At 34.9% G+C, this 27,924-nt stretch overlaps 1 protein-coding gene across 7 annotated transcripts in view; it reads right to left on the bottom strand.

The window, feature by feature from the left end:
* C1H8orf34 (chromosome 1 C8orf34 homolog) overlaps window positions 1-27,924 on the bottom strand; it is a 148,719-nt gene that overhangs the window by 44,301 nt on the left and 76,494 nt on the right. For all 7 annotated transcript variants that reach the window (XM_088176012.1, XM_088175971.1, XM_014873007.2 and 4 more), the window contains one exon: window positions 9,040-9,175. In XM_088176012.1, the coding sequence (XP_088032138.1) occupies window positions 9,040-9,175 (136 nt within the window). The remainder of the gene's footprint in view (window positions 1-9,039; window positions 9,176-27,924) is intronic.

The raw sequence follows: 27,924 nt of genomic DNA, 5'->3' as shown, positions 1-27,924 counted from the left end.
AAGTCTAAGTCTATTTTCATTAACATGTAAACACTTTCTTCGAACAAATGGAAGTCTTCCATTACTTTTATGTTGACTGACAATGATTTAGATCAAAAAAACAACTCTACCTCACATGTGCATGCTATAAGGAAATAAAATAGCTGTTAAATCTAACACAGAGAGAAATATATCAACTGAGAACACTGTTCTCTTCACAGATTATCATAATTTTTGATAACAGATGATTTTTTTTATTATCACAGTATTTTGTGGAACTTCTGATAGGACTGAAATTATTGCTTGGTGAATTTACCAAGTGGGAAATGTAAAAAAAGAGCAAGGAAAGAAATTTGATCTTTCCAGGACTTCTGCCTAAGCACTTCATGTAAATCTCCTGTCTTATATTGTTGCCTTCCCAAAACACTGTCAAGACTTTGAAAATAGAGAGACTTTGGCCATTCTTCCAAACCATACATTCATTGGGATTTTGCCATGAAACTAATTAACGTTTAGGACTAAAAATTATATTGTCTTGTGCATTTCAGAGGTCAAACTTAGATCCATGAACTCAAAAAACAATTTGAAATCACATAAATATTCTCTATTTTGCATACAGTAAGATATTCTAAAGAAACACAAGGCAGTGAAAGAAAAAGCAAGCCAGTGTGTTACTCTGAAAACTTAGCAAGCCAGCCTGCCAAATCTTAAAAAGTTATTTATGGTCTCTGTCTCTGATAACCATTAGGGCCAGCAAAAACATTTCCTGAATTATTTTCTTCTTCAGCGTTTTTCTCTTGCTTTGAAATAACAAGATACCAAAGTGGTACACCACTCCAGGAAAGCAGAGAAGGGGTTCATTTTAACTGTACTTAGCACTTACAAAATCAAAAGACAATGAATACATTATTTTGGTTATTTATGCATCAAAACTGGGCAAGTTAATCACTGCCCAAATGGAACTCATTGAAAAGGCGAAGTGAATACTTACCTTTCTTTTCTTTTTTTGCCACAGCTTTTTCTTTTCCCATAATTATTTTTGTTTTTCTACTTTATAAGAAGTTTTAACTAGCCAAAGGAAAAATATGGGGTTTGTTCTCAATTTTCCAAAGTGAAAGGAGATTTTTAAAAGTTATAAAGCACTACCATATGGAGTTTAATTTACTTATTTGCCACTATTAAAAGGAAAAATATGCAAATAAAACATTTTGTTTAGGACAAAGTCTGTGAAGCTGGCAGAAACAAACATGAGGAAAATTCAGCTCTTTTTAAACAAGAGGTCCAATAAAACTAAGGTTACAAAAAAAATAGATAAAGGAAAAAAGAATGTAAAATAGTGACATGAGTCATCTGGAATGTTTAGTACTTTCCTATAATAATAGCCACTTAGAAATAGTACACCGTCAGAGAGATAATATGAAATACACGACAGGAAAGAAAAAAATACATGTAGGTAATCAAAAGTTTTGATAAGATTTGAAGACAAACTTCCTCAAAGACTGTACATGAACCCTAATCACAGAATTTTTCCACCAACATTCAATCTGTGCCAACCACCTCCATTTGGAAGCACTTTTTTGTGGACATACATTTTAGAGAGCTAGGAAAATTACAGGCTAGAAAATCACTTTCAGGCCGGAGCCTCTCCTGTTCTCTCAGCTCCGTTCCCAGGCTGATAGCATGTTCAGTTTCAGTTAGGGAGATCTTCTCCCAGAATGATAACTTGGTCAAAATAGAATGGAATTAACAACATTAGATTAGCACCTGTTTTGGTGCGTGACCAGGCCTGGGAAAGAGGTGTCAATTTCTCTGAACCAATCATCTCTATTCTGCCCTTGGAGTTGAGGGAGACTGTACTTACACAGTGTGTTTCTGAATAAACTTGTCTCTCTTCCCTATCCTGAAAAGGACCATGTAGCTGTGTCTTATTTTGGCCACATCTAAAGGGTTAAAACCCCTTCCAGCAGCTACACTTTTTTCCCTTTGGTACTTTGAAGTAATTTGTTCCCAGGTTTCAGGAAAATTAACAAAACAGAAATTTCTGCCAGAAACTGAGTCACTAAGCTGGCCTAACCACTACTGGGCAGACATACAAAGACTATTCTTCGTGCAAATACATGTACCAAACCACAAGTATACCTGTGCCCGTTCCCCAGTATTACATCACAGTGTATAGAGTCAAATAAGGGATTATATGGAGCACTTGAGAAGTTATTCTTTCTGACACATATGTGTATCATTGATTAATAATATTAGAGTCCATAAAGAAAAACACGGAGTCATTTTATATTCACTAGGATCAGGTTTTGTTCTAATTCTATCACCTCTTAACACTGCAGTTAAAGGGATGATTACAGCACATGTAAACATACCAGAACCACCTTTAAGTTAGCATCTGCAGATTTCCTTCACAGAGCAATTTTGACAATTCATGTAGCAGCTAAGAAATATTTGCACATGAAGAACTTTTCCTGCTAGAATTCAATGCACACACAGCCTTTTATTATGTCACCCAGGTAGCACACACTGTTACATATGGTCAGGAAAAGATGAAGACAGTCCATGGAGTTTCAATGCCATTTAGTCCTGCATGCATTTTCAAGGTATTACTCCTTTTGAGGTGACTGATGTCAGAATGCTCAGTTTGGGAAAGGAATCTTACAGTCTGATTTGAACAGCAGCAGTCTGCTGAAAATAGAGCAGAAGCATCTATCATGATGGCTTAGTTTAATTTGGTAGAATATAAACCTAGACCTAGTGCCAAAAAAATGCACCAGTAGCAAAAGTTATATCCTTTCTTCTTCCAGGACCTATGGCATCTACAGAGTATGCTAGAGGTTGCCCCTTTTTCACCCTACCCAATCAGCCTCTATCCCAAAGTTGCCTGGTGCAGTATCCATTCCCTGACATCCGGACAAGGTAGGAGAGCCTATCTCATTTCAAAACACCAGTCAACCATACCAACAGTTTCTGTTCAGGGAACACAATCACAATGAGAGCAGACTGGTGATAAACAATAAGGAAGGGAACTTGTGCAGAGTGGAAGCTGAGGAAGCTCAGTAGGCTTCCTTTCATTTCTTGAGGAAAGCTTCCAGGAGCCCATCACCATTGTCTGTTTTTTAAATGTAGTCTTTAATCAGTATTTATGATATTCCTCATAGGGGTAACTAATTTCATTAATTTTTCTCTTTATTGTCTGAAGTTTCAGGAGTGTTGTCTGGGGACAGTGCATACAGTAAAATAGTTTTTTAACAGCAGTTTTTTCCCTCTTTACAGTCATCAGCTTTTCTGCTTTTGATAGTTAAACTAGATTCACTTGTCAAGCTTCAGACTATTTTCTTCACAGGTCATTATCAAGTTTTCCACCAAATGCTTCTTTATGACATCAAGTCTTATTAGTATTGTCAGAGCTTTGTGTTGCTGAAAAAAAGCACTTCCATACAAACCCTAACATTCTAAAATGGTTGAAGATAGATTAATACCATAGAATTTCCCAGCCAATCAAATAATTCCTGTTCTTTACTAGAGATATATATGATAGCCAATTCAAACCATAGTTCCACAATTTCCACCACTAATCTGAAGTTTATGTCAAATTATAGCTGGGTCCTTCATTTCTTTTGTCTCTTCCCCTGTAGGTTTCCTGGTTATCAAGGCTCTATGTCATGAAGATCTGCTCAAATTGCAGAGAACTAATATGTGATTCTAAACGTCACCTAGCATTACATAGTTTATATTATTATATCTCAGGTATGCATGGATGTAGTGGAGACTATACTGTAGAAAACTAAACTTTAAAAATTCAAATCGTTAAAGAAAAGGTAGCTGGTAAATAAACAAGCTAACTTGCAGACTGAAGGACAAAGATATCTTAAAGGAGTAAAAGTCACAGACGATGAGCAGGGTAAGGTTTCACAGGCAACTCACACTGGCATGAGAGTTTTTGAGTACTTTCTTCAAACCAGAAATATCCAAAAACATCTATTACGGCAGCATGCACAGAGAACCTCATTTATTCTAAATTAACAGCACAAGGATATGAGTTACTACACTTGAACTGTATTCCACATCCCAAGGGAGAGAGTAAGAAAAGCTCCATTTTATTTCTTTTAATGTATAGACGTACTTTGTTTGTTTATACCTATATTTTTGATTCCTCTAATACGTTAAAAGGCCTTACTACACTGTCCTTTTGCTTTAGCTAATCGTAAAATATTAACTAAAACATTGCATCTCAAACCTACATTTGTATGCGACTAGTGCTCCTTCCCGACATTCTTGTTCAGAAGCCTTCAAGCTTGTGGCACAGTATGTTTTCTATAATCCCATTTCTTTTTTAATCACATGCAACCCCTTTTTTTGTATTCTATTGATGTTAAAAAGAATGAATGCAGCCCTTGCGCTATTAAAAACAAAAAGCTTCTTACTTTCAGGAATGCATTGGCAAGACTCCACAAGAACAAGATTTAACTTTTGAGCATGGCAGTGGGCATACAAGGCTAATGGGTGGTCCTTAAAAAAAAAAGAAAAAAGAAAAAGAAAACCCCCTGTAATTCATTCAATAGTACATTAATATTATCTTTTACCTTATGGTTGATTAAATTCTTGCAAAACGCTCAATGTGCATGTCACAATACACATGAGAAATATGGAAGTGTTGTTTGGCTTTTACAAACTGTCATTTAAATAACTATTTAACCCATAAAAGTTTTGCTAATGCATGAGGATCTCTTATGATTCATTGGCCAAAACTGAAATTCATTTGTTTTGCCTGTATGTGAGAACGGATTCACAAAAAATGTTACAGAATGAGTCAGTCTATTTTATAAGTCTGTCAGATCAGCTGTGCCCTTAGACAAAGAAGGAATTATTATAACAATTTTGCTCAAATAATCTAAATCCAGATTTGTTTTACTAGAAGCACCCTTGCTAATTTTTCAGACTAAATAGAAAAAGCAAACCTTCCAAATACAGGGTTTTTTTGTAGCCTTTCTTCTGTATCTATAAACCTTGTTTTGTTCCACCTTGTGAATGATGTCACCCCTTCATTTAGATGACTTAATATGCTACTTAACTTGCCCTGTAGTCCAAGAGCAGCTATGGGAATAACATTGTTCTGGTAGCTACTTCCCCATTTGAAAAACCTCTTAAAGCTGTTATCCATCTGCATTTCACCCATCGTGTGTGAAACATCTATACAGAAAACAGTAAGCTCTCTGTTTCTTACAGTTATATGCCAGACTACAAACCAATTTATACTCCAGTAGAATTAACCCTTCCTTTAATTTCTCATCTCCCTCTGGGGACTTTTTTGCAAAGTTTTTTGGGGTCTTGGTTGTTTTGGGGGGATTTTTTAGTTTTTTAAATCATAAGCTGTAAAAACCAAATTGGTGAGACAGTTTGAAAGAATTCCCCATTTGTATTTCCTGGATGTCTGGTAACAGAACTTCACCTTTTTAAAAAATTACTGACCTGGTCTGTGATAACTATCTACCTGTTTATTATTTGAAAATGATTGGTGAAATTATCATGATTGAAGGTTAAATATCAGTTTCTAAAAAAATTGCAAGTTTCGAGTTTTATTCTAGTTCAGATTATGTCAATTCTGAGTCTCATTTCTTACAATACACAAACAAATTCATACTTCTGTCTAAGAGACTTAGGGCAAGTATTTTCCCAAATGCAGTGACTCAACACCATTACAGGTTTCCTCCACATTATAAACTGGATTTAGCTTGCTTTGTAACAAAATTGGTTTTTATCTCTAACTACAGTCACTTCCATTTGGCATTCCTTTTTTGTGGTACAAAGGGAAGGAGCTAAACTGGCACTGAATGAAATCTGATCACAAGCATCTCAGCATGGAGGAAAATCATTGGTTCAATCCATTCTTCTCACAAGTCACTGTGCTCTCATTGTAGGAAGCTCCAGAAACCACAGAAGTATAAGATGTACAGATGCACCCTACTGCAGATGGTTTTACAGGGCATACAAAATGAAACCAGCACTCTTCTCAGGCTAAGGTAACCTACACAGAGCCATACATCTGTTCACTCTAATTCTCAAATAATGAGCCAGCACTAATGATCTATGGCAAGAAAATATAATCCTAGAAACAGGATCATCCAAAACTTACACACTATTTTCATGAAGAAATAGGGTAGAACTTCAATAAGAGTATTTGTCCTTTCCAGGTGAGATACAAAATATTAAGCCGAATTAATTAAAGCTAATTAATTTGTCCTTCAATTGTTTAAAGAAACCCCTCTCAGAAAAGCTCCAATATACCCAAGAAAGTGGGAAAACTTCTGAAGGAGGTGTCATAGAAGGTAAATTGAGTGGAGACTAATGAGAGCAAAGCATTTTTTCAAAAATACAGCAAGGTTGAAAGGAATCAATTATGCAAATGCATGAGTAAAATTCAACTTTTTGTCTGAGCCAAGACACACGTTTCCTAATATTTGGAACTTTGCCAATTAAATTTCAAGTCAAAAGTCGTATTTCTTCTAGTGACAGCCAAAATACCTCCAGCAAACCTAATCGGGTAATCTGACTTGACAAACCCTATTATCTATTCAACATCACTGTAATTAATAGTTCAATTCATTTCAAATCACCTTGCACAACTGAAAAATGAGTAATATTAAGAGGAAAAGATACCGGCTTAATTGTAACCAAAAGCATGCATAACAACTTATATTGACTTCTTTTCAAATTGTATTCAAGCATGTCCACAATCAAATCACATAGTATTTATATATACACTGTACAGCACATGAGACTACTTAGAAAATGAAATATGAAAACATAAAAATATAATTTCTAAAACAAATTAATACAGTAATAGGTTCTGTATTATGACCTTACATTAAATATTAGCCTTTGTCATAACAATGGAAACAAAGGCCAACACTGAGAGACTGAGTCAGTGATCCACATATTCAGAATAATTTTATAGCACAGTATTTTCAATGGCTATATCATTGACTAAGAGAAAATCTAATTGCTCTTGAAACTAAACAGGAAAAAAAACTATCTTCATGACTTTGAAGCAACTTGTTTCATGTAACTGTCTGTACTCACTACTTCAGCTGCTGCAAGAAGGCTCCAGACTAAACCCCTGTGAAGGTATTGAAGAGAGAGCTAGCTGCACTAATAACTGTCTTGAAGAGAGGAAAAGTGTCCTCAGTAAGAAGGAAGGGATGCTCCAAAAGAATGGATAGACTTTATCACCTTGAAAAAAATGCTAGTTTCCTCACGATTGAATCCAACAGAAATACTCATTTGTCTCTTTTGACTTTCCTTGCTCCTGATGAGATGGTGTATTTTTTTAATTCCTCCAAAGTTTAAAGAAACTGCTAAACTTCAATAAGAGTGAAAAGAATCACACTCATGCAGGTATCACCCAGTTCCTCACCTATTTCCTTAAACACAGTAATTATTGAGGGTGCACAGGCAAAATAAAGCATTGCTTTGCATTCTCTGATAAGTGAAGTGACAAAAGAGATTTTGTGAGATCTTTCTCTCCCAGCTCATATTTTAAAGGACAGAATCATTTATTACATGTAGTTAAAGAACAATACCAATAAGCCAAGGTTGCTAGGTTTGGCTCAAGATCTGAGCCCTCTGTTCCCTGGTGTGCAGGATTGGGAGAATATATAGTATCTTGGCACCTGCTGTTAGCAGCTACTTAAGGGAATTCAAAAGTTAATTAACGTTTATAGTAATCCATAAAAGATGCTATGTAAGTTTTGAACTTCAGAATTTAGAGAATTTAAGGTTTCTATACTCCTTACCTCTCTACTTGTTAATCCATGGACAATGGACGCCAGGTGAAAAAATGTGCCACACTTTCATGTAGGTAGTTGTTTGGAAACATTTTACAACATAAGCAATTTGTTTGTATGAATTGGGAAGAATCCCATGACTGACAATGTTTGCTCTTTTCTAAAACCATAAGGCCACACTGCTGACAAGCCAAATTCTCTAGAATTACAAGGCCATCCAGTCACTGCTGCTCTACAGTACTGTGAGTTGAAGCTCCCTGAGGCTCCACAACCCTGCTAGAGATGCTATTGCACAAGTGATTCACTCTGCCTGTAGTTGTGCTTCCAAAGCATCAGAAAATGTCTTGAAGCCCCTCTGTCTACATAAGTGCTTTAGAAAAGTAGCAATTTACGAGCAAAATGGGGAAAAAAGTAGAAAAAAGTAGGGTGGCATATGGCCAAACTTTTGACTTAATTTCACCACAGGTTGCTTTTTATTTACAAGCAGCTAATCCGCTCTCAAACTACACAATAGAGCAGCCATTGGCAAAGACAGGCAGATAAAATTGGCATGCCTCTATATTGTTCTTGTTAATCTGAACCATTAACAGAAGGGTGAGAAGGCTAGTTTTGTCATTTAAACAGGCTTAAATCCTTTCTCCAAATGAGCTTTTGTCTACATAGAAGAATTCATCCAGGAAATTTAAGGGGTTTCTGTTAGTGTTGCATTCTCGAGTTGACTAAGCTACAGGAATACTAACCTGTTTATTTGGTGTTCATACTGTAAATGCAAAAATTATTGCCAGCTGTCAAAACCAAAAGGGGTTCAACCTGAATAAATTATTTCTCAGAGGTGAAACAGGATGAGATTATAAAGTGCTAAGAATCAACTATTTGAAATCCTGAACTGCACCTGTGCAACTAAATCTCCATTTATACAGGTGCTTTTCAAATTGGATTTGAACCCTTAAATTCCCTGATTCATCGCCTCAAAAACCACAGAAGCTCAAATAACTAATGAAATTCAGAGATAGAAGGGATTTAAATAGTTTCAAGCTGTGAAGTAAGGCCTAAGACTAACTATGTTCTTTGATTCACTGTTATGTGACATATCAAGCATAAACATAAGTTGCACAATTCAAATGCCAGAGATCATAGGGTAGCCAGTAGCTAAGTAATTATTTTTTTTTAACACAGGAGAGGTCATCACCTCGCCCATAAGCACAATACACAGACAAATACCTGGGGAAAAAAATGTATTGGTTAGCATGATCTGGTTTTGTTTTGATTTTACCTGGCACATCTTGCACATATATTCAATGTGACCTTTGCTTGAGGCTCAGCCGTATGAGCACTTCGGGTTTGATTGAATTTGCTCCCAGAAGACACCACACTCGTTACTCCTTCCATTCTGAGATCATCAAGATCCTCTGCAACAAGACAGAACAATGGGATGAACACATGATTAAATTTTGTAACAATAAAGGAGCTTCACCTATAGAATCACTAAAAATGGAACTGCTCAAAAATTGGGAAAGAAACAGTTACTTGCACATTTGAGAGTATTTTTATTTTCATGTATTATCATCCTCTTATAAGAGGTTCCTTAAAAAATATTCAGTATCATTTCCACATCAAACCATGCTGCATATTTTTTAAAACTTTATTTATCTGCTTCATTTCTAAAAAACTTGTCATCAAGAGATGCTGTCCAATAGCTCTATTTGACACTGGACATATTGGAGACAAAAATAATTTTTTGAGTGTATGCTATTCCTCTATGTTTTTTTCACCATCTATTCAGTTCGTGATGAAAAAATATTGCTAAAATAAAAGTGTTCTGCTAAACCGAGAAAATGTGAAATGAACATATATATCACATTGAAAGGGACCATAATGTGCATACTTAAATCTACCATATTTCTATAATATGGGCAACTCATAATAAAAACTGAATTTTCAACTACTGTAAAATCATTTACATTTTGAAGGGAGACAGCAGAGGGTCTCAGAGATTTTTTTCCCAAGATGACACTGGAACAGTGTAGCTCAGTTGGACTGTAAATGAATCCTCTTGGTTTTCAGTCTGGCCATTCTTTAGAGATTAATCTCTGTATCTTTTGCTAACACAAAACACAAAATATTTTTTGCTAACACAAGTTGTCTATGCCTCATCTATCTATAAAGCCCAATTTTCAGTTGTTTATAACTTGCTTAGACTCTAGTTGAAATGTAAACAAGCAAAACACTGGCTAGCTTCTATTAAATTACCATATACTGACCATGTAACCATTCCATATACTGAATGATGCCCGTGTTTATGGTACACAGTAGGTCATCATTTGATTAAAATGTCTTTCAGGTATTTTATGCACATGTATTTTCATATATTTACATTTACAAAAGAAACCTAAGATCTGAAATTAAGCAGAAAGTACAAAAATATTTTAAATCTCAATACAAGATGGAGAAAAGTCACAGAAAACTTTAAAATTTAAAATCTTAAATTCTAATAAATTCAATCAGAATTTAAAATACACAAGTAGTCATTAAAGACACAGTGGAGAACTAAGCTGCTTTTCATACACAAAAGAATGAGCTACAATCCCCCCAAATCTTTACCCAAAAATACTTCTGGTTGTCCTTTATAGTTCATAGACCCTATTCTTACCACTATGCTTCAAACTCAGGGCAATGTAGTCAGATTGTCAGGATTATGTCCCGTTAACAACACTCTTTTGGGGAGACATGGATTTTAATAGGCAACAGTCAATAACAGCTAGGCTAAACTCACATGAAAATTTTGTGACCAAAGTCCTTAAACTACATTCTCTTCTCTGAAATGTTTTATTTTAATGCTTAAAAAAACTCTCCTCCCCCCATCCCCCAGCCAATTCGTTGCCTTGATATAAACTGACAAGTGTACTGCAGTTTCTGGCATCATTTTACACCATTTCAACACCTTTTGCTTTAAATTTCATGTATGGTTAATGTACAAACTAATTCAAAGGACCTGGAAGGTTATATGATAGAGAGCTATGAAATCAATCATCTATGAGTCATTTCAGAAAAGGTATTACATATTTGGAACACATTATGTATTAAAATAAACACAGTTTAATTGTGCTTTAAAGAGGTGTGAAAAGTTCCATATTTTTTAACAGATGTAAACCACTGGATGAATTACAGGTTAAAAGAAATTGAAGCATATGCCTCAGGTTTTTCTCCCACTAAGTAGATGTGATTTCTTTAAATAAAGTTTTCAACTGTTCTCTGCTTGATTAACTTTTGGCTCTCTGACGACTAAGTGTTTTGACAAAGCAATGATACACGCTGCCCTTCCTGATACCCTTTATATTTGAATTTGGATATCAAATTCATGCATTTTTGTAATTTTTAGTCAGCTACCAGCCTTTTCCTCTCAAAAGAAAATTAAGTGGAACTTTGTGCAAGAAATGTGGATTCAAGAGCTGCCTGTAGTTCTGGCCAACAGACAAGTAGGCAGAATAGTATGCAGTATTAATTTATTGTCACATGCTGTTAGACCAATACAGTAATGTGCATACAAAATGCAGATTTTAGATGCCAAAAACCTACATAATATACAACGGCTATTTTTCTCAAGGAATTTTAGTTGATCTAATTCAACATTGGATGGAATTTGTCCATGGCAAACTAAAAAAAGCTGTTAATAACACAACTAAACTGGGAAGTGTAACTCCATCTACCAAATCCAAAGAATAACTGCAGCATTTGATTTAATTTGATCACTGCAGCTCTGCATTGGCATGGAATGATTTCAGTTTCGTCTGGATACCTCAGATTTACACTGCAGATATTGAACATTTTCTCATTAAAGCAACTGTGCTTCGAGAAGTTGCCTGTTTTGCAATACCCTAACTTTGGATGGGAATTTTTGAGTTTGCAAACAAGTTTATATGCCATCTTCCAGATCAACCCCATTTATTATTGAAGGCTTTTAATTAAAAAACAAAAACAACAAAACCAAAGCACCAATAAAACAATAAATCATACAGAAATGTTAGCACTAAACTCTGAGTGTATGTGTGTATATTGTTCAATAGTTCATGTGTGCTTTGCAGAAAAATATTTGATCACAAATAAGAAAGTTATTAAAATAAATACAGTCAGTGAATACAACAGTGCTTTTTAAGAGTAAAAAAAAAGAGCTCCAAATGTTCAGATGCTTCTATTGGAAAGAATCAGTCTTAGCAAAATAGGATTTCATTGGAGAGTCAATTCAGTTACAGGGTCTGGACACTGAATCTTTTCTCTTTCTTTGTATTCTTTGCTAGACCAACTAAAGATGATACAGCTGAGTGGCTCCGTGATTTTATTGAGCAGCAATGAGGTAATTCACAGAGAAAAGAGAGAAAGAAAAGCCAAGCCGGTGACTGCTTGTGTCATGAAAGACAAGAATACAACGAAACTTCTCAAATCCTTAGAAAATTGTTATCTCTGTATAGTAATAGGCTGGAAGTTCACATAAATGAAACAATCTCATTTATGCTAATAAAAGTTTGTTATTTTAATACATGATTGTTCACTGTATTTCTCTGATTTAATGTTCAAAGTCTGCTATTCTCTTAAAAGGGTATGTGAAGACACGGCTTCAGTCCTATAGAAATTTCCATTAAATATGTTCTGTGTGTTAAAAAAACTACATGTAAACTGAGCAAAAAGAACCTTACATTTTCCTCAAATCAGCAATTTACCAAAATGAATTCACACAGCTGCAATCTTTATGCTTTGCCATAACAACAACACACAAAAATACTTTAAAGTGAGATAAAGATAACAAGTGTAATATAGTATAGCACAGAACCAGATGTTTTCTAGATTAATAATGCTATGGGTTTTTTTTATAGATATTTGTGATTTTTTTAATAGAAAACTTTCACAAAAAAAAGGAGAGAGGGAAAAACAATTACCTACTTTAACTAAACAAGAATATAGCCCACTAACAAGGCCATGTTTTTAAATAGGATGTTGTTCACAATTATTTATTTCCTTTCCTTTTTGGGAGGAAGGGATGGGGAGAGGGAAAGGGGCACTCACTAGTGCCAAGTCTTCTAGAAACCGTGCAAGATTGCTTATTGTCTTGAGATGACAGGGTGTGGAATCATCTTACAAACACTTACAAGACTTGTACACCGTTCACTTTAAGGACAGACCCCTTCTTATGCAAAACTTCTATAAAATACAGTGAAAGCTTAGTTGCACAGAAGGCTTATGTAATCAGATCATACATTGTATTGTTTTATATGATACAGTCACTTTTGTCTCCTTCCTCCATTAAAAAATGCAGTAGTTTTGCAGGAGTACTTCGGGAAGTATAAGGTTCAAAACTGGAAAAAGTCTATGACAGCTCAGTTTGCTTGTTCAGTCTAATACTAAGAAAAGCATTAAATGTTTTCACGTGAGAGTAAAAATTCAGATAATTAATTCTGATTTATGTTCTTGCATGCCAGGAGTCAATTCTGGTGCACCAGTAAAATAATGCCTCTTTCTCTGAAGCAATGAATTTCTCAAGGTGGTGTTCTTACACTGTGGCAGACATTGATGTATTTCTTGTATATAGCATTGATTTGTCAAGGTCTGTTGGCTGAAGCACAGACTCTTAATATGCTCTACTAATGTCATTTGAAAATGAACAAACAAACAAACCCCCCCAACCAACCAAAAAAAAAAAACCCAAAATGCAAACAACACACCAAACAAAGAAACAACCCAAAAAGCCCAAATCAACAAAATCTGACTGCTGATAGAAGTTGTGGAATCCAAACTGCTTCATATGTCATATTTTATGTGTCTTATTATGTTAACCAATTCTCTCTGGTTTAGACAAATTACCTTGCCAAATATCAAGAGATTCCAATAACAAGTCCACAATAATTCCTAAAGAAATATTGCGGCAAGCAGGAATTAGGCTTACAGACAAGGACGAATCATTAACTTTGAATATCTGATGTTCTACTCCTGAAAAGCATATTTTAAATACTTGTTTCAACAGATGCAAAACTGGAGTTATGTTCTGCATTACACTAACTACAAGACATCTCATTTTGTTTCTTCAGTGTCATGGAGCAGACAATGCTGCTAGTCTGGTATATATGTTCTAATATGTTTATGGTAAAACATCTTCAAACAGCAGAATTTCACCTGGTTCTGACCCATGCCATAGACGTCTGATAAAAATATCATCCTAAATAAATACATCAATAGACTTTCACTCCTTAGGTGTATCTAAGATTTTTGAACACAATGTTCTGAAGGCATCTTACTTAAGAAGCATTTCAAGTTGACAATAAATTCCCTAAACGTTTGTGCTTTCACTGATGGATGCACAGAAATCCAATTGAAACATGATGCTGCTGAGTCCTTGAGTTTGCACATTTACCTCTACCTGTATCAGTTGTCAGAGCCAATCTAGCAGATTCTCACTCCATAGTCTAAAAACCACAAAACCAACGTGGGAGTAGGGAAAGCAGCATTGTTTCAGGTACTGAAATATACAATGAATCATTGATTCAAGTTCTTACTTCTAATCACAAGGGAGAGAGGAATCTTTCTTCAGTTTCTCCCTCTTTCTATTTTTGCCCAGCTGCGGCAGGAATTAACATAGGAGGTAGTCTTTTCTGATGAAGATGTTCGAGTTTCATTAAAGAACACTTCAGTATCTTAGAAAACTACATGAAACATTGGTCCACAGGGCTCTTGTTTATTCTCCCTTTTTCTACAAGGTTTGATATTTATTTATGGCTGAAAACAAGTAACTTGCAGGCAAGACTGATGGAACACTGACCTAGGAGATGAGAGCATCTATAAGATGCAGTGCAGGGGCTTCAGAGCACATTATGATCTCATTTTACTTACAATAGCTGACTAAATAACTACTGTTGCTCCTTACCAGTAGGGATTTCAAACTCATTGGTCTAAGCTATCAACTAGGCAGTTTCATTCAGTGCTAATGAATTATTTTTAAAAAATTATTTTTACATTAATGGGAATCTAGTATTGTTTGGAGCATTTTAATTACTTCTACATTTCCAATAAAATAAAATTTAGAATATTTAACTTGTTACATCACATTCTACAATGCATTACTGCAATTGCCATAATTGTCCACCAGCGTTTGTACTGTAATAATACAGAATTTCAAAAAGGTCATAAGGAGATAATACACAAAACATCCTGAAATTCTGGAGTTCAGAAGGCATCTAAAGGAATGTCTTTTGATTTTTGATGTTTTCGCTTGGTCATTTTTTTTTCCACTTTAAGTAAAGCAACTTCTAAAATTAAAAGCAAATTTTGATCAGTATTTCTAATTAGCTCCAATTCTGATGTCACTCATTCCTGCAACCACTACAGTTATGTGCAATTTGGGCCACAGTTCAACTCTGCATTCTTAAAAAGGCTTTTTTCATAATAATAGAAAAAGCTATGTTTAAATCCCTAAAGTTTCCTTCAATCATAACAAAAATATCAAAGCATTAGAAAATAATATATACTTAAAAGGTTTCAGTTTGTGTTTTTTATTTTTTAACAAAGGAGAGAGAGCCATAATATCTTGAAGTGCACTTGGTTAATGTAGTACAGATGTGCCTTACAATATATATCTGCAATACTGAATTTCACATTATATTATTGCTTACATTTTTCTTTATTAAGTCTATTTTGAATTAAAACTGATAATCCGCATGCTGTTTATATGGAGTTTTACAAAAATGAGCTAAAATGAATAATTCATTCCTTCAGTATTCCTCACAAAACACACAGCAACTACAGTGCATTTTCAGCCAATCAGAGAAAATATTATTCTGTTTAGCATTTTATGAATCAATTTTTGCACTGAGTGCCACCTTCATATTTCTTTGCAGCCACATAAGTTACTCTACCAGTAATCTACCTTGACTGGATTAATCCTAGCTAGGTTATGGAGAGGCCAGTGGAAATTCATATACCTTTTCTTAAAATGAAAGTTGAGGCAAAGCATAAAAATTGCAAATAATCTTATGCCAACCGTTTCAGTAACACTGAACCTTCCAAGAGTTGTGTGGATTTTTTTAGGTTTTTTTTTTTTCTTTTTTTAAACTGTTAGTCCAAAGATTTCTGGAGTGCCATTATGAATACTCTCTTTCATAAACCTACACACATCAATAATTCCTACAGAGCAAATATCTCTATTTCCGCAACTTATTTTTTAAATTAAAATCATTAAATTCCAAATATAATCAAACATTTTACTTGTCCTTCAGAGGATTTTCTTAATGAAAGAGAATCGCAACAAGTAAGAAGCAAGATGCTTATACAGCTTAAATTTTCTACTGATAAACTAGCACATCTCCCATTTTAGAAAAAGTGCCTTTCAGTCATGCAGTATTACACCTATTGTGCTAGAAAAGTTCCTGTTAATTTAGGGACTCATATATGAGTTATCTCAGAGGACAGTTTGGACAGGCAGGAAGAAAGCAAAGAAATCTCTAAACTCTCTGTGTGCACAGGCACATTCAGCAATAGATATTTCATATGTTGTATGTGAAATTTCCTAGCAAGCTCTAGGTGTGTTAAAGTCCTGACTGTGACAGTAACATGTAAGTAATTCTGTGCAAATCACCAAAGTTCTTAGCTAAAAAAACTAGAAAAAACATACTGTGGATCTTTTCTACTGCTCTTCAACTTCTGCCCAGCTGCAAAGGAGCAACTGCCCTCCTTGTTACTTCTGCTAACTGTGAATCCAGGATGACAACGGGTATAGCATGGCATCCAATGAACGAGGCTCTGCCATTTCTTCCAGCCCCATCCATCCATCAGCTTGCATCAACTCTGCTTTGTCCTGAGACAACACCATCTGTTTTGTATCACTATCCTTATTTTGGCCAGACACTGGGACATCTGGAAGACTGCACTGTCTACACTCCGAGAAGCAGACACTGAGCTGGATACCATCAGCATACCAATGGCATCACAGCTGACAGTACATGCTCTTCCTCACTCATTGATTAAATTCATACCACTGACATCTTTCCAAAGAGGGTAGAAAAAAAAATTATAATTTTATCTCCCCAGCTGGGTCAGGCAGATAAACTAGCAGGTATGTCAAAACCATTCCACATATCCAATAGATTAATAATTTAATAAAGTTTCAAATATACCACACAGTTTTCCAATATATATATATATTTTTTTAATAAAGAGAAGTAAATGCTTTTTAAATAAAGTTTAGGTTACTGAAAAACGTGCAGCTGGAGATGTTGTATAGGTGCTGCTTATTCAGTTAGATTGCTTTGTGTAACCTATGAGTTCAGTGCACTATTAGGTTATGTTTGCTCATGCTTTTGGTTTGGAAAGACAAAATTAGGTTTTCAGTTTTGCTGCAATGCTTGTGCAAGCATTCTGCAATGCAAGACAGAGACCTGGCTGAAATGGAAAATGGTCTACGTCTATGTATATATAATACATTTGTCTGCTACACTTTCATTGAATATTGCAGAACAAAATTTTTACCTAAAAATAAATCAGGCATTACAGCATGTTAGGTCATGCAATATTAGTTCAAGTCTAGTATCTAGTATCATAGAGATACGTTTGCTTTTACCCAACAATACTTTATCTTCTGGATATGAACAACATATTTCTCCCGAATATCTCATTTCAGAAGATTAAAACCATTTTGAAAATGAATCAGAAAATTCTACCTGACAATTTTGCTTTTCAAGACACATTAACGTTAATCATGACTCCACTGAACTCAAGAAGAATTTTCCATGACTCCACAGATTGAAAATTTTATCTAAAGTATTTCAAGTTTCTCCCTTTTGGGTTTTAGCTCTTTAATACGAGAGTTGTGAAATGCAGGTAGGTCTTGAGACACCTTTAACTTTGGAGTCCACAACAGTGGGACAGAATGTGAACCACATTCCCTGCCAGTCACTGCATGTCCTTTTCTTGTGGAGGATAAAAACCGCAGGCTAACCATTCTATCTACACTCTCACTAAGAGGGAGTCAGAGACTCTAGACTGGAAAGCAAATTCAACATCAGATATCCTTTAAGAGCTGTGAAAAAACAAGGGTGAATGAAACACAAAACGTTAGGAAGAACAATCATCATATGCTGGATGGAGGCAGCAGAAAAGAGTACATTGTATCACAGAACATAAATTGCTAATTTATTATATTTTCCTTCTCAAAAAGAACCATCTGTACTAATTTCTGAGACTGCAGGCAGTTTGACTGATAGAAAACCTAAAAATGAAATAACGACAGTCACAGTACAAACCATATCAACAGGAAGTACTGAGAAAATAAAGTAAAAAACTCAACAGCATAAAGATCTATTTCAAGCCAAAAGGAAAGAAGTAGCACTGCACCAAGAAGAAAGCTAGGTCAACACAAAAAGGCCAAATAATTCATGGTTTTTGATCTTCAGGCACACTAGCAAACCTCACCAGCCTTGAAATACTGTTAGCTCAAATGGCTGATGAATGAGGTCAAACTGCAAAGTGCTAACCTGCAGTAACTAAGGATGCAGTTCTGTATTTCAATAGCTTGTTTCTAGTGGTGAAGTCCCATTTATTTCTGTGGTCTTACCCCTTTCTACCATTCCCAGTGACAACAGTCCTTGATTTTTACCTGACTCTGGTACAAATGCATATGAAAAAAAATATATTTTTGATGGAATCTTCTGCATGTGTGTTGGTAGAATTGCAAAGCTGCCTTGGCACACTGAGGGTTCAACACAAGCATTAGGATCCATCTAAAAGAAACAACAGGAGCATACAGCTCTGCCTGAAGGAACAGAGGAAAAAGCAGGATCACTTTCTCCAACAAAAACAAGCTCTCATATTCAGTTAGGCTCAGTCCTTCTCCCAGAGCCATAACCTTAAGGGGTAAAAGCATCTGGTATTTAAATAACACTAACAAGTCAGAATATGAACATGTTTATCCAAGCATCAGTAATAAAAGAAAACAAGATATCATTTTTACATTAACAAAATGATACCCCATCTGCGACTCACCACTGCTGCTTTAATGACCTTAAAATTTAGTGTAATTTTGCTTCTTGCTTCTCTCAGGAAGTTCTTCAAAATTGAGATTCTATGAGAATATTCACATGTCTTCAGAAATGCATTCCTAATATATTACCACCATATGATTCTTAATTCTATGTGTTACCACATTAAAGATTCAACTTTCATTTTTTTAAAAGAAGTATTATACATGGCAAGTAATCATTGCCTTTTATTTTTTTTCTTACTTAACTGAGCAATGCCAAGCTGATAAAATCTAATATGATTGAACTTAGAAATAAGCTTGAACATGAGAAGCAGGCTAAAATCAGGTTTGTTATCAACACAGTGTCTTACGTTCTTATCACCTATTCCTAATAAGTTTTAAAATTCCTGAAATATGGTAATGTGCATAAATTAAATTATATCTGATAATATGATACAACTTTTTAAGTGAATGCAGACTTAATGGATAAATCTTGCTACTTTGAAAATTAACACAAATTAGAAAGGTGATCCATAGGCTCAAAGAAATTGTCAAAACTTAATAATTTATCAATTTCCATTACAGATGCAAATATTAGACTGAAATTAGTGTACACATACATTTGATCCTTCATAAAATTATGTCATATCAATTAAACTGCATTCCTCCAAATTCAACCCCCCCTTAAATTTCTTAAAACACAAGAAGCCGTTTGTAACATCTCTCAGTGCTTCAGCATATCCACAGAAACACTTTGCTCAGCTCCCAAATGACCTTAGCAATTATCTATGTACAATCAAAGTTCCTTCTCAGATGAGTACTTTGAAACAGTCTGGTTAAGAAGTCTAAGAAGTTCAGAACCATTTCAAAAGGCTGACACAACTTCCCAACACACCAGTGAAAGTCCCCCATATGATAAATGTTCTGTTTCTTATGGAGCATTTCTCTATGTGAATACTCAATATGATGTGAATTCTTGCCAAACTGTTGCTCATTTACAGACTATAAATTATGGTGAATATAAAGAAATCAAACCCATATAATCCAAATAAATCCCAAACAATAGGCTATCAGAAAGACAATTCCCAAGTCACGGGTGGTATAACTACAATATTCATAAAATTTGGAAGTTTTAACATGAGATTTTAGGTTCCTTAAGCAAATATATTATTCAAGCCATTTCACCAATGCTTTTGAACACATAAACAGAAAATTAATATTCAAAGACAAAAAAAATAGCTACTGCTCTGTGAGATCTTAACAATATTGTGCCCTGGTAACCAGCCATACATTTAGAACAAATTTCACCCAAAAAATTGCTTTTATCAAATCATTGTGTGAATATTCATAAAAAAACCCACAATGATGAATTCAGCCTAATTATTTGCGACTGACATAACCCAGTTGCTACCCATTTCCTGAAAAACATCAGGAAAACAAGATCCTCTCAGAAATATTCAAATATGCACGAAAACCATTTCATAAAATCCCCCACATGGGTACATTTCCCCATACAGCCAAATAGAGAAACAGATCTGGAAACTATTGTCAGACACCTTGACAAGTCTTCCCAATCCCCAACATTACTTAGAGTACTTCTGCAGTTAGGTGATAGTGATTGAATAATTAAATCTGCGACATTCTGAGGAATTGTCTCTCCACAGACATTAACTCACATTTACTTTTAGCCATTTATACTCTAACCAACTGACTGAGAGTCTGAAACAGGAATTAAATTATAAATAAGGTTCCTTTGTATACACAAAAATTACAATGATTCACTCAGCTTCTGAATATTCTAAATAAAAATAGAGTAATCTGTATGTCAAGAAAAAGCATTTTCCTGTGATGTGCCGAAGTAATCTTTCAGAGATGGGGCAGGTGAGCAAGAGGAAACAATTCCATTAAAGCAAGCATAAATTAGAAATGACTGTATTCTCTACATGTTGGAGAGAAATGAGGACTTTGTTTCACAGTTCAATGTTTGAAGAAGGAAATAAATGTTTAGTCACTACTTAGTACTGTAACAGGGCACTATCAGAGTGAATGGCAAGCTCTCTGTAAGGTACATGCAGGACACTCATCCATGTGTCCATGAATCCAGATGATTTGCCTTCAGGTGCTCTGAAATCTGCATGCAACAAGAGCAATATTTCTACATGAAAACTGTAAAACATGCTTATCTTCTCAATCTCAAAGCTTCATATTTTCAGTTTAGTTAGGCAAAAGATTACATATGAGGATAAAATTAGTTAGCCTTCATTTGCATTCCACATAAACTGTACATAATGATTTGTAATAGTTATTTAAAACAATAAATGCATTTTTTATATAATACAAATATTACTTTTTCTAGCCTACTGGACAATACTTTAATTGTCTGAACAAACTTGAAGCTGAAATTACTCATCAGAAGAAACTTGAAGGAAGACTAAAAAAGGATTACATGCAACATTATTTTCATACTTCAATGTCAGCATTTATAGATTCAAAAATGACAAAATACTAAAGTCAAAATATTTTAAAGTTCTGGAATAATGTAGGAATGTTTTGGACAAACAGAAAGTATGCTCTTTAGTTATGTTAAAAAGGACAAATATGTGACTATCATTTATTTTATTATGAATTATGCCTTTAAGAATAATGTAGTTTTTTATCATTTCATTTATACCACCTTTTTAAATTTTTATTCTCGTTATATTGAAAATAAAACAATCTCCTTGTAACTTCTGGTTCTAATAAAATAAAGGGAGAAATCTTTTTGAAGACTCAATTGGATTTGTCTCTCTTTGAATCTGGTTAAAAATCAAAACTGACAAATCCTATAATTTGCATATTTATTTATATTTAATTATTCCCAGGATGGTAAAGTTTCTCTGAAGAGAATTAAAAACAATGCAACGACTATAATTCTTTTCATTTCTATTTTATTCCTTCATTATTGGATACTTCAAAGGTATACCATTTCTTTACAGAGAAGACATTTGGGCTACATCAATACAACTTAGAAAAAAGTAAGACAATAAATGAAACCTCTGTGTTCAAAACTCCTTCTGTCACAAAGGCACACTGGAACCTCTACCATTTAGTACAGGAATGTACAAACTTCATGCATTTAACATCACATATATACACACAAAACTTATTAAATTTTAATTTCTTTTTCAGATGCTCAATACCTCAATGTCTTGCTAACCATTTCCATCCTCACTTTATTTCTTCCAAAGGTGACTCACCATCTTTCTTGCTGTGATCACACTCCCTCACAGCAAAACCTTGGCTTTATATGCATGGTGGCTGAACTCATCTTTTACTGCAGAGGAGCCAGCATTTAACTCTTCTAAGCGTGCTCCCTGTGCCACTTATTGCTCAAAGACCTCAGTGACTCAAAGAGCAGTTTCATAATCAGTTTAAGCTAAACCAAGTCTGTGCTGCCACTGGAAGAGTCAGACCTGCTTGTCCCACATGTCAGCTGGCTAATTTGTCCATCCTCATGCCAGCAGCCTTGCTTGTGTGGCCCACAAGGAGCAGGGCCAAGCAGCTCATCTCTCTGAAGGTCATCTCTTTCTTGCTCCATTGATTTTGAGCTCAGCTCAGACTCACTCGGCAGTATCTTTTCAGATGGTTTTTATTCAGACATAGACCCTCTCAAACAGCCAAACAGAAAAGCTGAGTTTAAAACACAGCTCAATATTTGTTTTCAACTCATTGTCTATGGTATAAAAACAGTTAAATTAAAACAGGATAATGTCTTGTTATTTATTATACCATCAGGAAGCATTTTTATAGAAAATAACAATACTAAGTCATCTTAAAATATTCTTTTTATTTTCCTTGGAATACGAGACTGAAATTCTATAGCCTACAATTTGAGGAATTATTTGGTATCTACTAGAAATTAATTTTAGGATTTAATTTTAATTTAGGATTTTAATTTAATTTTTAAATTTCACTTTAACAGCTCTTGTTTTGCACGTAGTTTATGCAAATATTGTATGTATTATCTTGAGACCACTGCAGTAGTAAAATACAGAGAAACATACAAAAATTGTCAAAACTTTCACAACTCCAAAGCAAAAGGTTAGAAGATAAATGTGCTTCAAAAATTTATATTTAGATTAAACCAGCACTCATGACTGCAGGGAAAAAAAGACTTAAATAATGAAAAGACCCCAAATAAAGAATTATGTACAACAGCCTCCAGTGTCTACTTTTACTTTTTACAACTTCATTGACTTCAAATTATCTAGTATCAAAGATAACTTAGATCCTTATATTTAAATCTAGCATATTTCCTTTTTCTTGCCTCATCTTTGCCCATAGCCACGGGTATTTTTAATGGATTTGTTACTTAGTGTGTTCTTACTCTACTTGTCTCTCCCTTATCCTTCTAGTCCTCACTAATTATGCACAGGGTCTGGTAGCTATTTATGATAACTGACAACAGCCTTCAGTTGAAATCCTCCTTTAGGTTATTTTTTATTTATTTTCCAGCATTCCTATTTTGTGATGTTATAAAGTAATGATTACCCCAACTTATCTTTTCAGTAATTGTGAATTTCTCATCTCCTCTTTTTGTCTCCATAGACTTTCAGTCGGCCACCTGTCTTGAACTATAGCCTTCACTACATTTTACCCTTCTTCATAATTGATACATTAATAGTCAAAATATCTTAGATATAATAGCACCTACTGCCAGTTTATTCACATACAAAGAACGATGTCTTCATGACTGCTGGGTCATTAAAGAAAATGCAGGAATAGGCATTGGGAGCAGCACTACTTTTGATGTTAGCGGGTGCAGTGCAGTTACTACACTGAACTTGCAAACCCAAGGTACTGTGTACCACAGTGACCCTGTGAACCACAGCAAAAGCTAATGAGACTCTTGGTCTACTCAAAATGACTCACACTTAGAAAAGATGGCACTGGCAGTGGTATCTGACTTGGAGTGTTTGAAACTATCCTTTTTTTGCAGGGAAGTCACAACTTTTACTGCAGTACTCCTAATTTTACCTGATGGAAGTTGTATCCTGTAATTTCTTAAGACAACAATCAAAGCAGACAAATGGAATATTGCAATTTTAGGTGGGCTGAAGACCTGCCTTGAAGTGTTGCTATTTATTTCTTTGTTTTCAATCTCACTCTCTTCTAATTTTTATCAAGGCTTTTCACATTGCATTTTAAGTTCTGACAACATCAGAGGAGTTCCCCTTCTGAAAACCCAGATTAGTTCCTTCTGTACTTAGCTATAAATTACCTTCGACTTTACTCTGTTCTTTCTTCCTGGTTATTTTTCCTCTTTGCTCTTTTTTCATTTTAGCAATTACAACCAGTATTCTACTCCCATTTAATTTTGTAAAATAGAACACTCTCAGAAGTTGTTCACATGCAGTACCCTATAAAAAGAATGTCAGGCCAAGCAACAGCTTTTTAGTCTAAGTTTAATATCCTGTTTTCAAGTAAGAACAGGTAACTTAAATAAATTTGCATTTTGCCATGTAATTCACTGCTTTGCATATGATTTAAACGCTTGCAGCATTTACATTTGCATTTATCTTCTAAATTTTAAATTCAGGCTTGCACTTGGTATCATATTGAATGGTAAAAGCACACACCTTGCAACATACCATAAAATTAAAATCCAGCCTGGCAGGGAAATTAAAATACACAAAAAAGGTAGAGTTACTCTGTAAGCTGCAAACCTTATGAATCTTGAATTCTCATGGATTTGTGTTCCATCTCAATAATTCCTTCATGCTAATGTCAGCTGTTTCTCTCCACGTTTTTTAGAGTATCCTCTCCCTAGTAATCCTGCCCACCTTTCTTCTTTTCCTCTCCTTCATTAACTCAAACAGCTTGTCCCAAAATGCTTCAGCAAGTCAGCAGATGCTTTGTTTGTTTCAGAGCCATAACAGTGATCAATCTGCAGTGGTAACTCTTTACCTTGTACTGAAGATTCAAGATGGTACTAATGCGATTGTCTTCTAGCCAGACACCCATTTCCAGGGAATAGGAGAAAATTTCCTGGATTAGAAATCTGTGCGTTTCAGTTGAAATTTGACAGTAGATTTAAAAGGGCTAGAACTCAAAGGCAGAGTTGCACACCTTACAAAATCATCTAAGTCCGCACAAAAACAGCCTCATTGGAAAACGGGCTGAAAACTTTCGGGGTGAAAAACGATGTACAGGAGACATCACTATCGGGTCACATTATGCTAAAATCACTTGTGTTACTGTGAACGTTTTCCCCACTGAAATAAACCGAAGGTAATGCTTTTTTTTCAGTTTTCAGTAGTTGTAGCAAGCTTAAATCCTTGAAACTTCGAATACATGAAGTCTCTGGCAGACTCACACTGCCTGAAGTTGCCACCAGGAGAAACCATCTTTCCCTCCTCTGCCAGACAGTGCTGCTCTCCTAGGCAGGAGCAGCTTTCCTTAATGCACTGGGCTGAAAACAACAGTGATTCACAAGCTGATTTACAAGCAGATCAGATGTCTCTGCCTTGAGGGCTTCCATATCTATTAAAGGCGCGGGGCAAGGCAGATGGCTGAGGGTGGCAACTACTCCAGCCAACAGTCTCCTGCGGCAAGACTGTCAGAAGCCAGACAAGAACCAATTTATACTCACTAATGATTTTGTATGCCCTTTTTCATTCCTTCTCTAAACTGCTATCTATAAAACTTTTCAAATTCTGTCTGTCTTCAGTCGTTTTCCTTTCATTTTCCATTGTCCTTCCCTTTTGCTATATCTGCTCTGAGATGACAGTGCCTAGAACAGAAAGGCTTTATACCAATCTGGGATGGGGATAACTCACTGGATACAAACAGCAAAAACTGAAAGACACTTGAAAGCAGGATATCCAGTGCAGACAATGTATTATTTGGACCTAATAGCATGGGTCGAAGGTATCTGGCTCTCTCTATGTTCACAGCTGTTGTGGGCCTGCAAACATATCATCACAACCATTCATTTTAATTTAGTTGTCTGAAAAATGTAGCAGTAGGACAAATCATTCTTTCTAATCTGTTCATGTATATTTCTCAACCACAAAAGACATCTAATATAACATTGCTAATTTTTAGAGAATACTTCACTTGTTTTTGGCCCTGACCATCTTGGCTATTTTAGAGTAATGTTATAAATATCACTTATCTTATCACCTACTTGCCATTAAACGATAACATTCTAATAGAGGTACTCACGGAGATACTGGATTGCTAAAATAAGAAATATTATAATGCTTAATGTATTTATTAATTATTCCTTTTTTTCCACATGGGCAGCTATTAATCCATGACAGCACTTTATTTTTCACTTTATCACTACTTTATCTCCCTTTTATGCTTTTGTTAGAGGTTTTGGCAAGTTTTTTTACAAAAGTCCAAGTCATCCCTACTAGTACCTCCTAGCTAATATATATTTTGCCAACACCTTCATGAATCATAATTACACAGACTCAAATACGAAAAGATACTTGTACTCAAGCCTAGTCACTAGGAACATCCCATTTTTGTTGCTTTCTAATGAGAAAAATAAACTTGACGTTACTATGAACACACACTTTGCAAAAGCAGAGAAAAATCCCTCATACTCAAATGGTTGGTTTACTAAATATTTAGAGAAAGAGAAGCAGTAAGTAAATATTTAGTAAATATTTAAATATGTTTGAGACCAATATTAGCCTCAGAAGCCATGTTATAGCCCACATCCTAAGAATGTATTTCTTATGAGAAGTTCTAAAATATTTATATGGAAACTCCTCTGATGTCTTCTTTCTCAGAACTGAACCTAGTAACCAACTACCTAAAAATTAATCAGACTGCAAAGGTAAATTCATTCCTTACATACAGTTTTCTAAAATTGGTCATACTCTGAAACAAATTGGGTAATAAATTCAACTGGTTTTAGTTTTAATGCAAAATAAACATTATTTTAAAAAAATTATATTTTCTATTTTCACTACGCAAGATGCTGGTTAATAAACAAGTACTGGGCTCCACAATTTTTCAAATAAAGATATTTCTTCAAAGATATTCAGTGTGAATTAATGACACTGGGATATTGCATACCAGCTGACACAAAACAGTTATTTTACCTATCACCAAAGGGATGCTAGTAACACTAAAAAAAACACATTCTTGACTATTCTTTGAATTGCAGGGTTCAAAAAAAGGGTTCTGATATACACTGGCATTTTTTTTTAATCAGGGAAGCTTAATAAAAAAACAAAATAGAATTGAATTCTTCACAATGAAACATCAAACATGATTATATGTTCTTGAATTCTGCTAATCGTGATTAAAACTCATCTTCATAGAGAAGTTACTTGAAATGCTGTATAAATGCAACATTACACCAACAAGCATCAAAGTGTAACTTCTAAGCTCTCAGAAATTTTATGCTGTGGCAAAAATTATAGCAAAGAAATGTGGTTTTGCCTTGCCTCCACAACTATGTCAGAACCATTCCTTATATTAAATAGTTTTGTAAATGCTGGCAGCTTTCCCTTTCATGCAGCCTGACTACTCCAAGAAAATATTATCTATTTCACAGCCAAGAGCCGTTCATTTGGTATTGGGCAGACTGCCTTTAAGAAATTATACAATGCCTAGGGGGTACAAGCACTATTTATTCTCTAAATTTCAGTTCATTTTGTTAACCAAGCATGCAAAAGGACAATAGCTCAGACCCCATCCTGTTAAAATATGTAAAACTACAGACAGAAGTATTTGCCATACTGTTAGTTAAGCAATGCCTTTCTAGAGGTAAAAAGACCACAAGCTTTTTCAGAATTGCACAACCGTTCTGGGCCACTGAAAACAGAAACCTACCTTCATGATCACCAACAATTTTCCAGATGCTCATTCCTTCTTTTAGGAAAAACAATCCTGAGCTGACAAAGATGACTTTGGTGTTACCTGCTCTGTATTTCAAACATGGTTCATGCTAGTTCTAATTGAACATTATCAAATATATTTCAGTAACAACTGGCTTCACATTAACAGGGCAAGGCTGATGTTCAGATATCCATGTTTCAGCTATATTCAAAAGTACTACATCATTAAGTTTAAGCATATTTAATTAAAAAAAAAAAAACAGGTTTGCTATATTTCTGCCCCATACAGCACAGATTTTCACCAGCTTTTTTTACCCAGCAG

Source organism: Sturnus vulgaris, chromosome 1 (genome assembly GCF_052056855.1).
Source record: "Sturnus vulgaris isolate bStuVul1 chromosome 1, bStuVul1.hap1, whole genome shotgun sequence".
In the NCBI taxonomy this organism is placed as follows: Eukaryota; Metazoa; Chordata; class Aves; order Passeriformes; family Sturnidae; genus Sturnus; species Sturnus vulgaris.
This window is presented reverse-complemented; position numbering and strand designations above follow the sequence as displayed.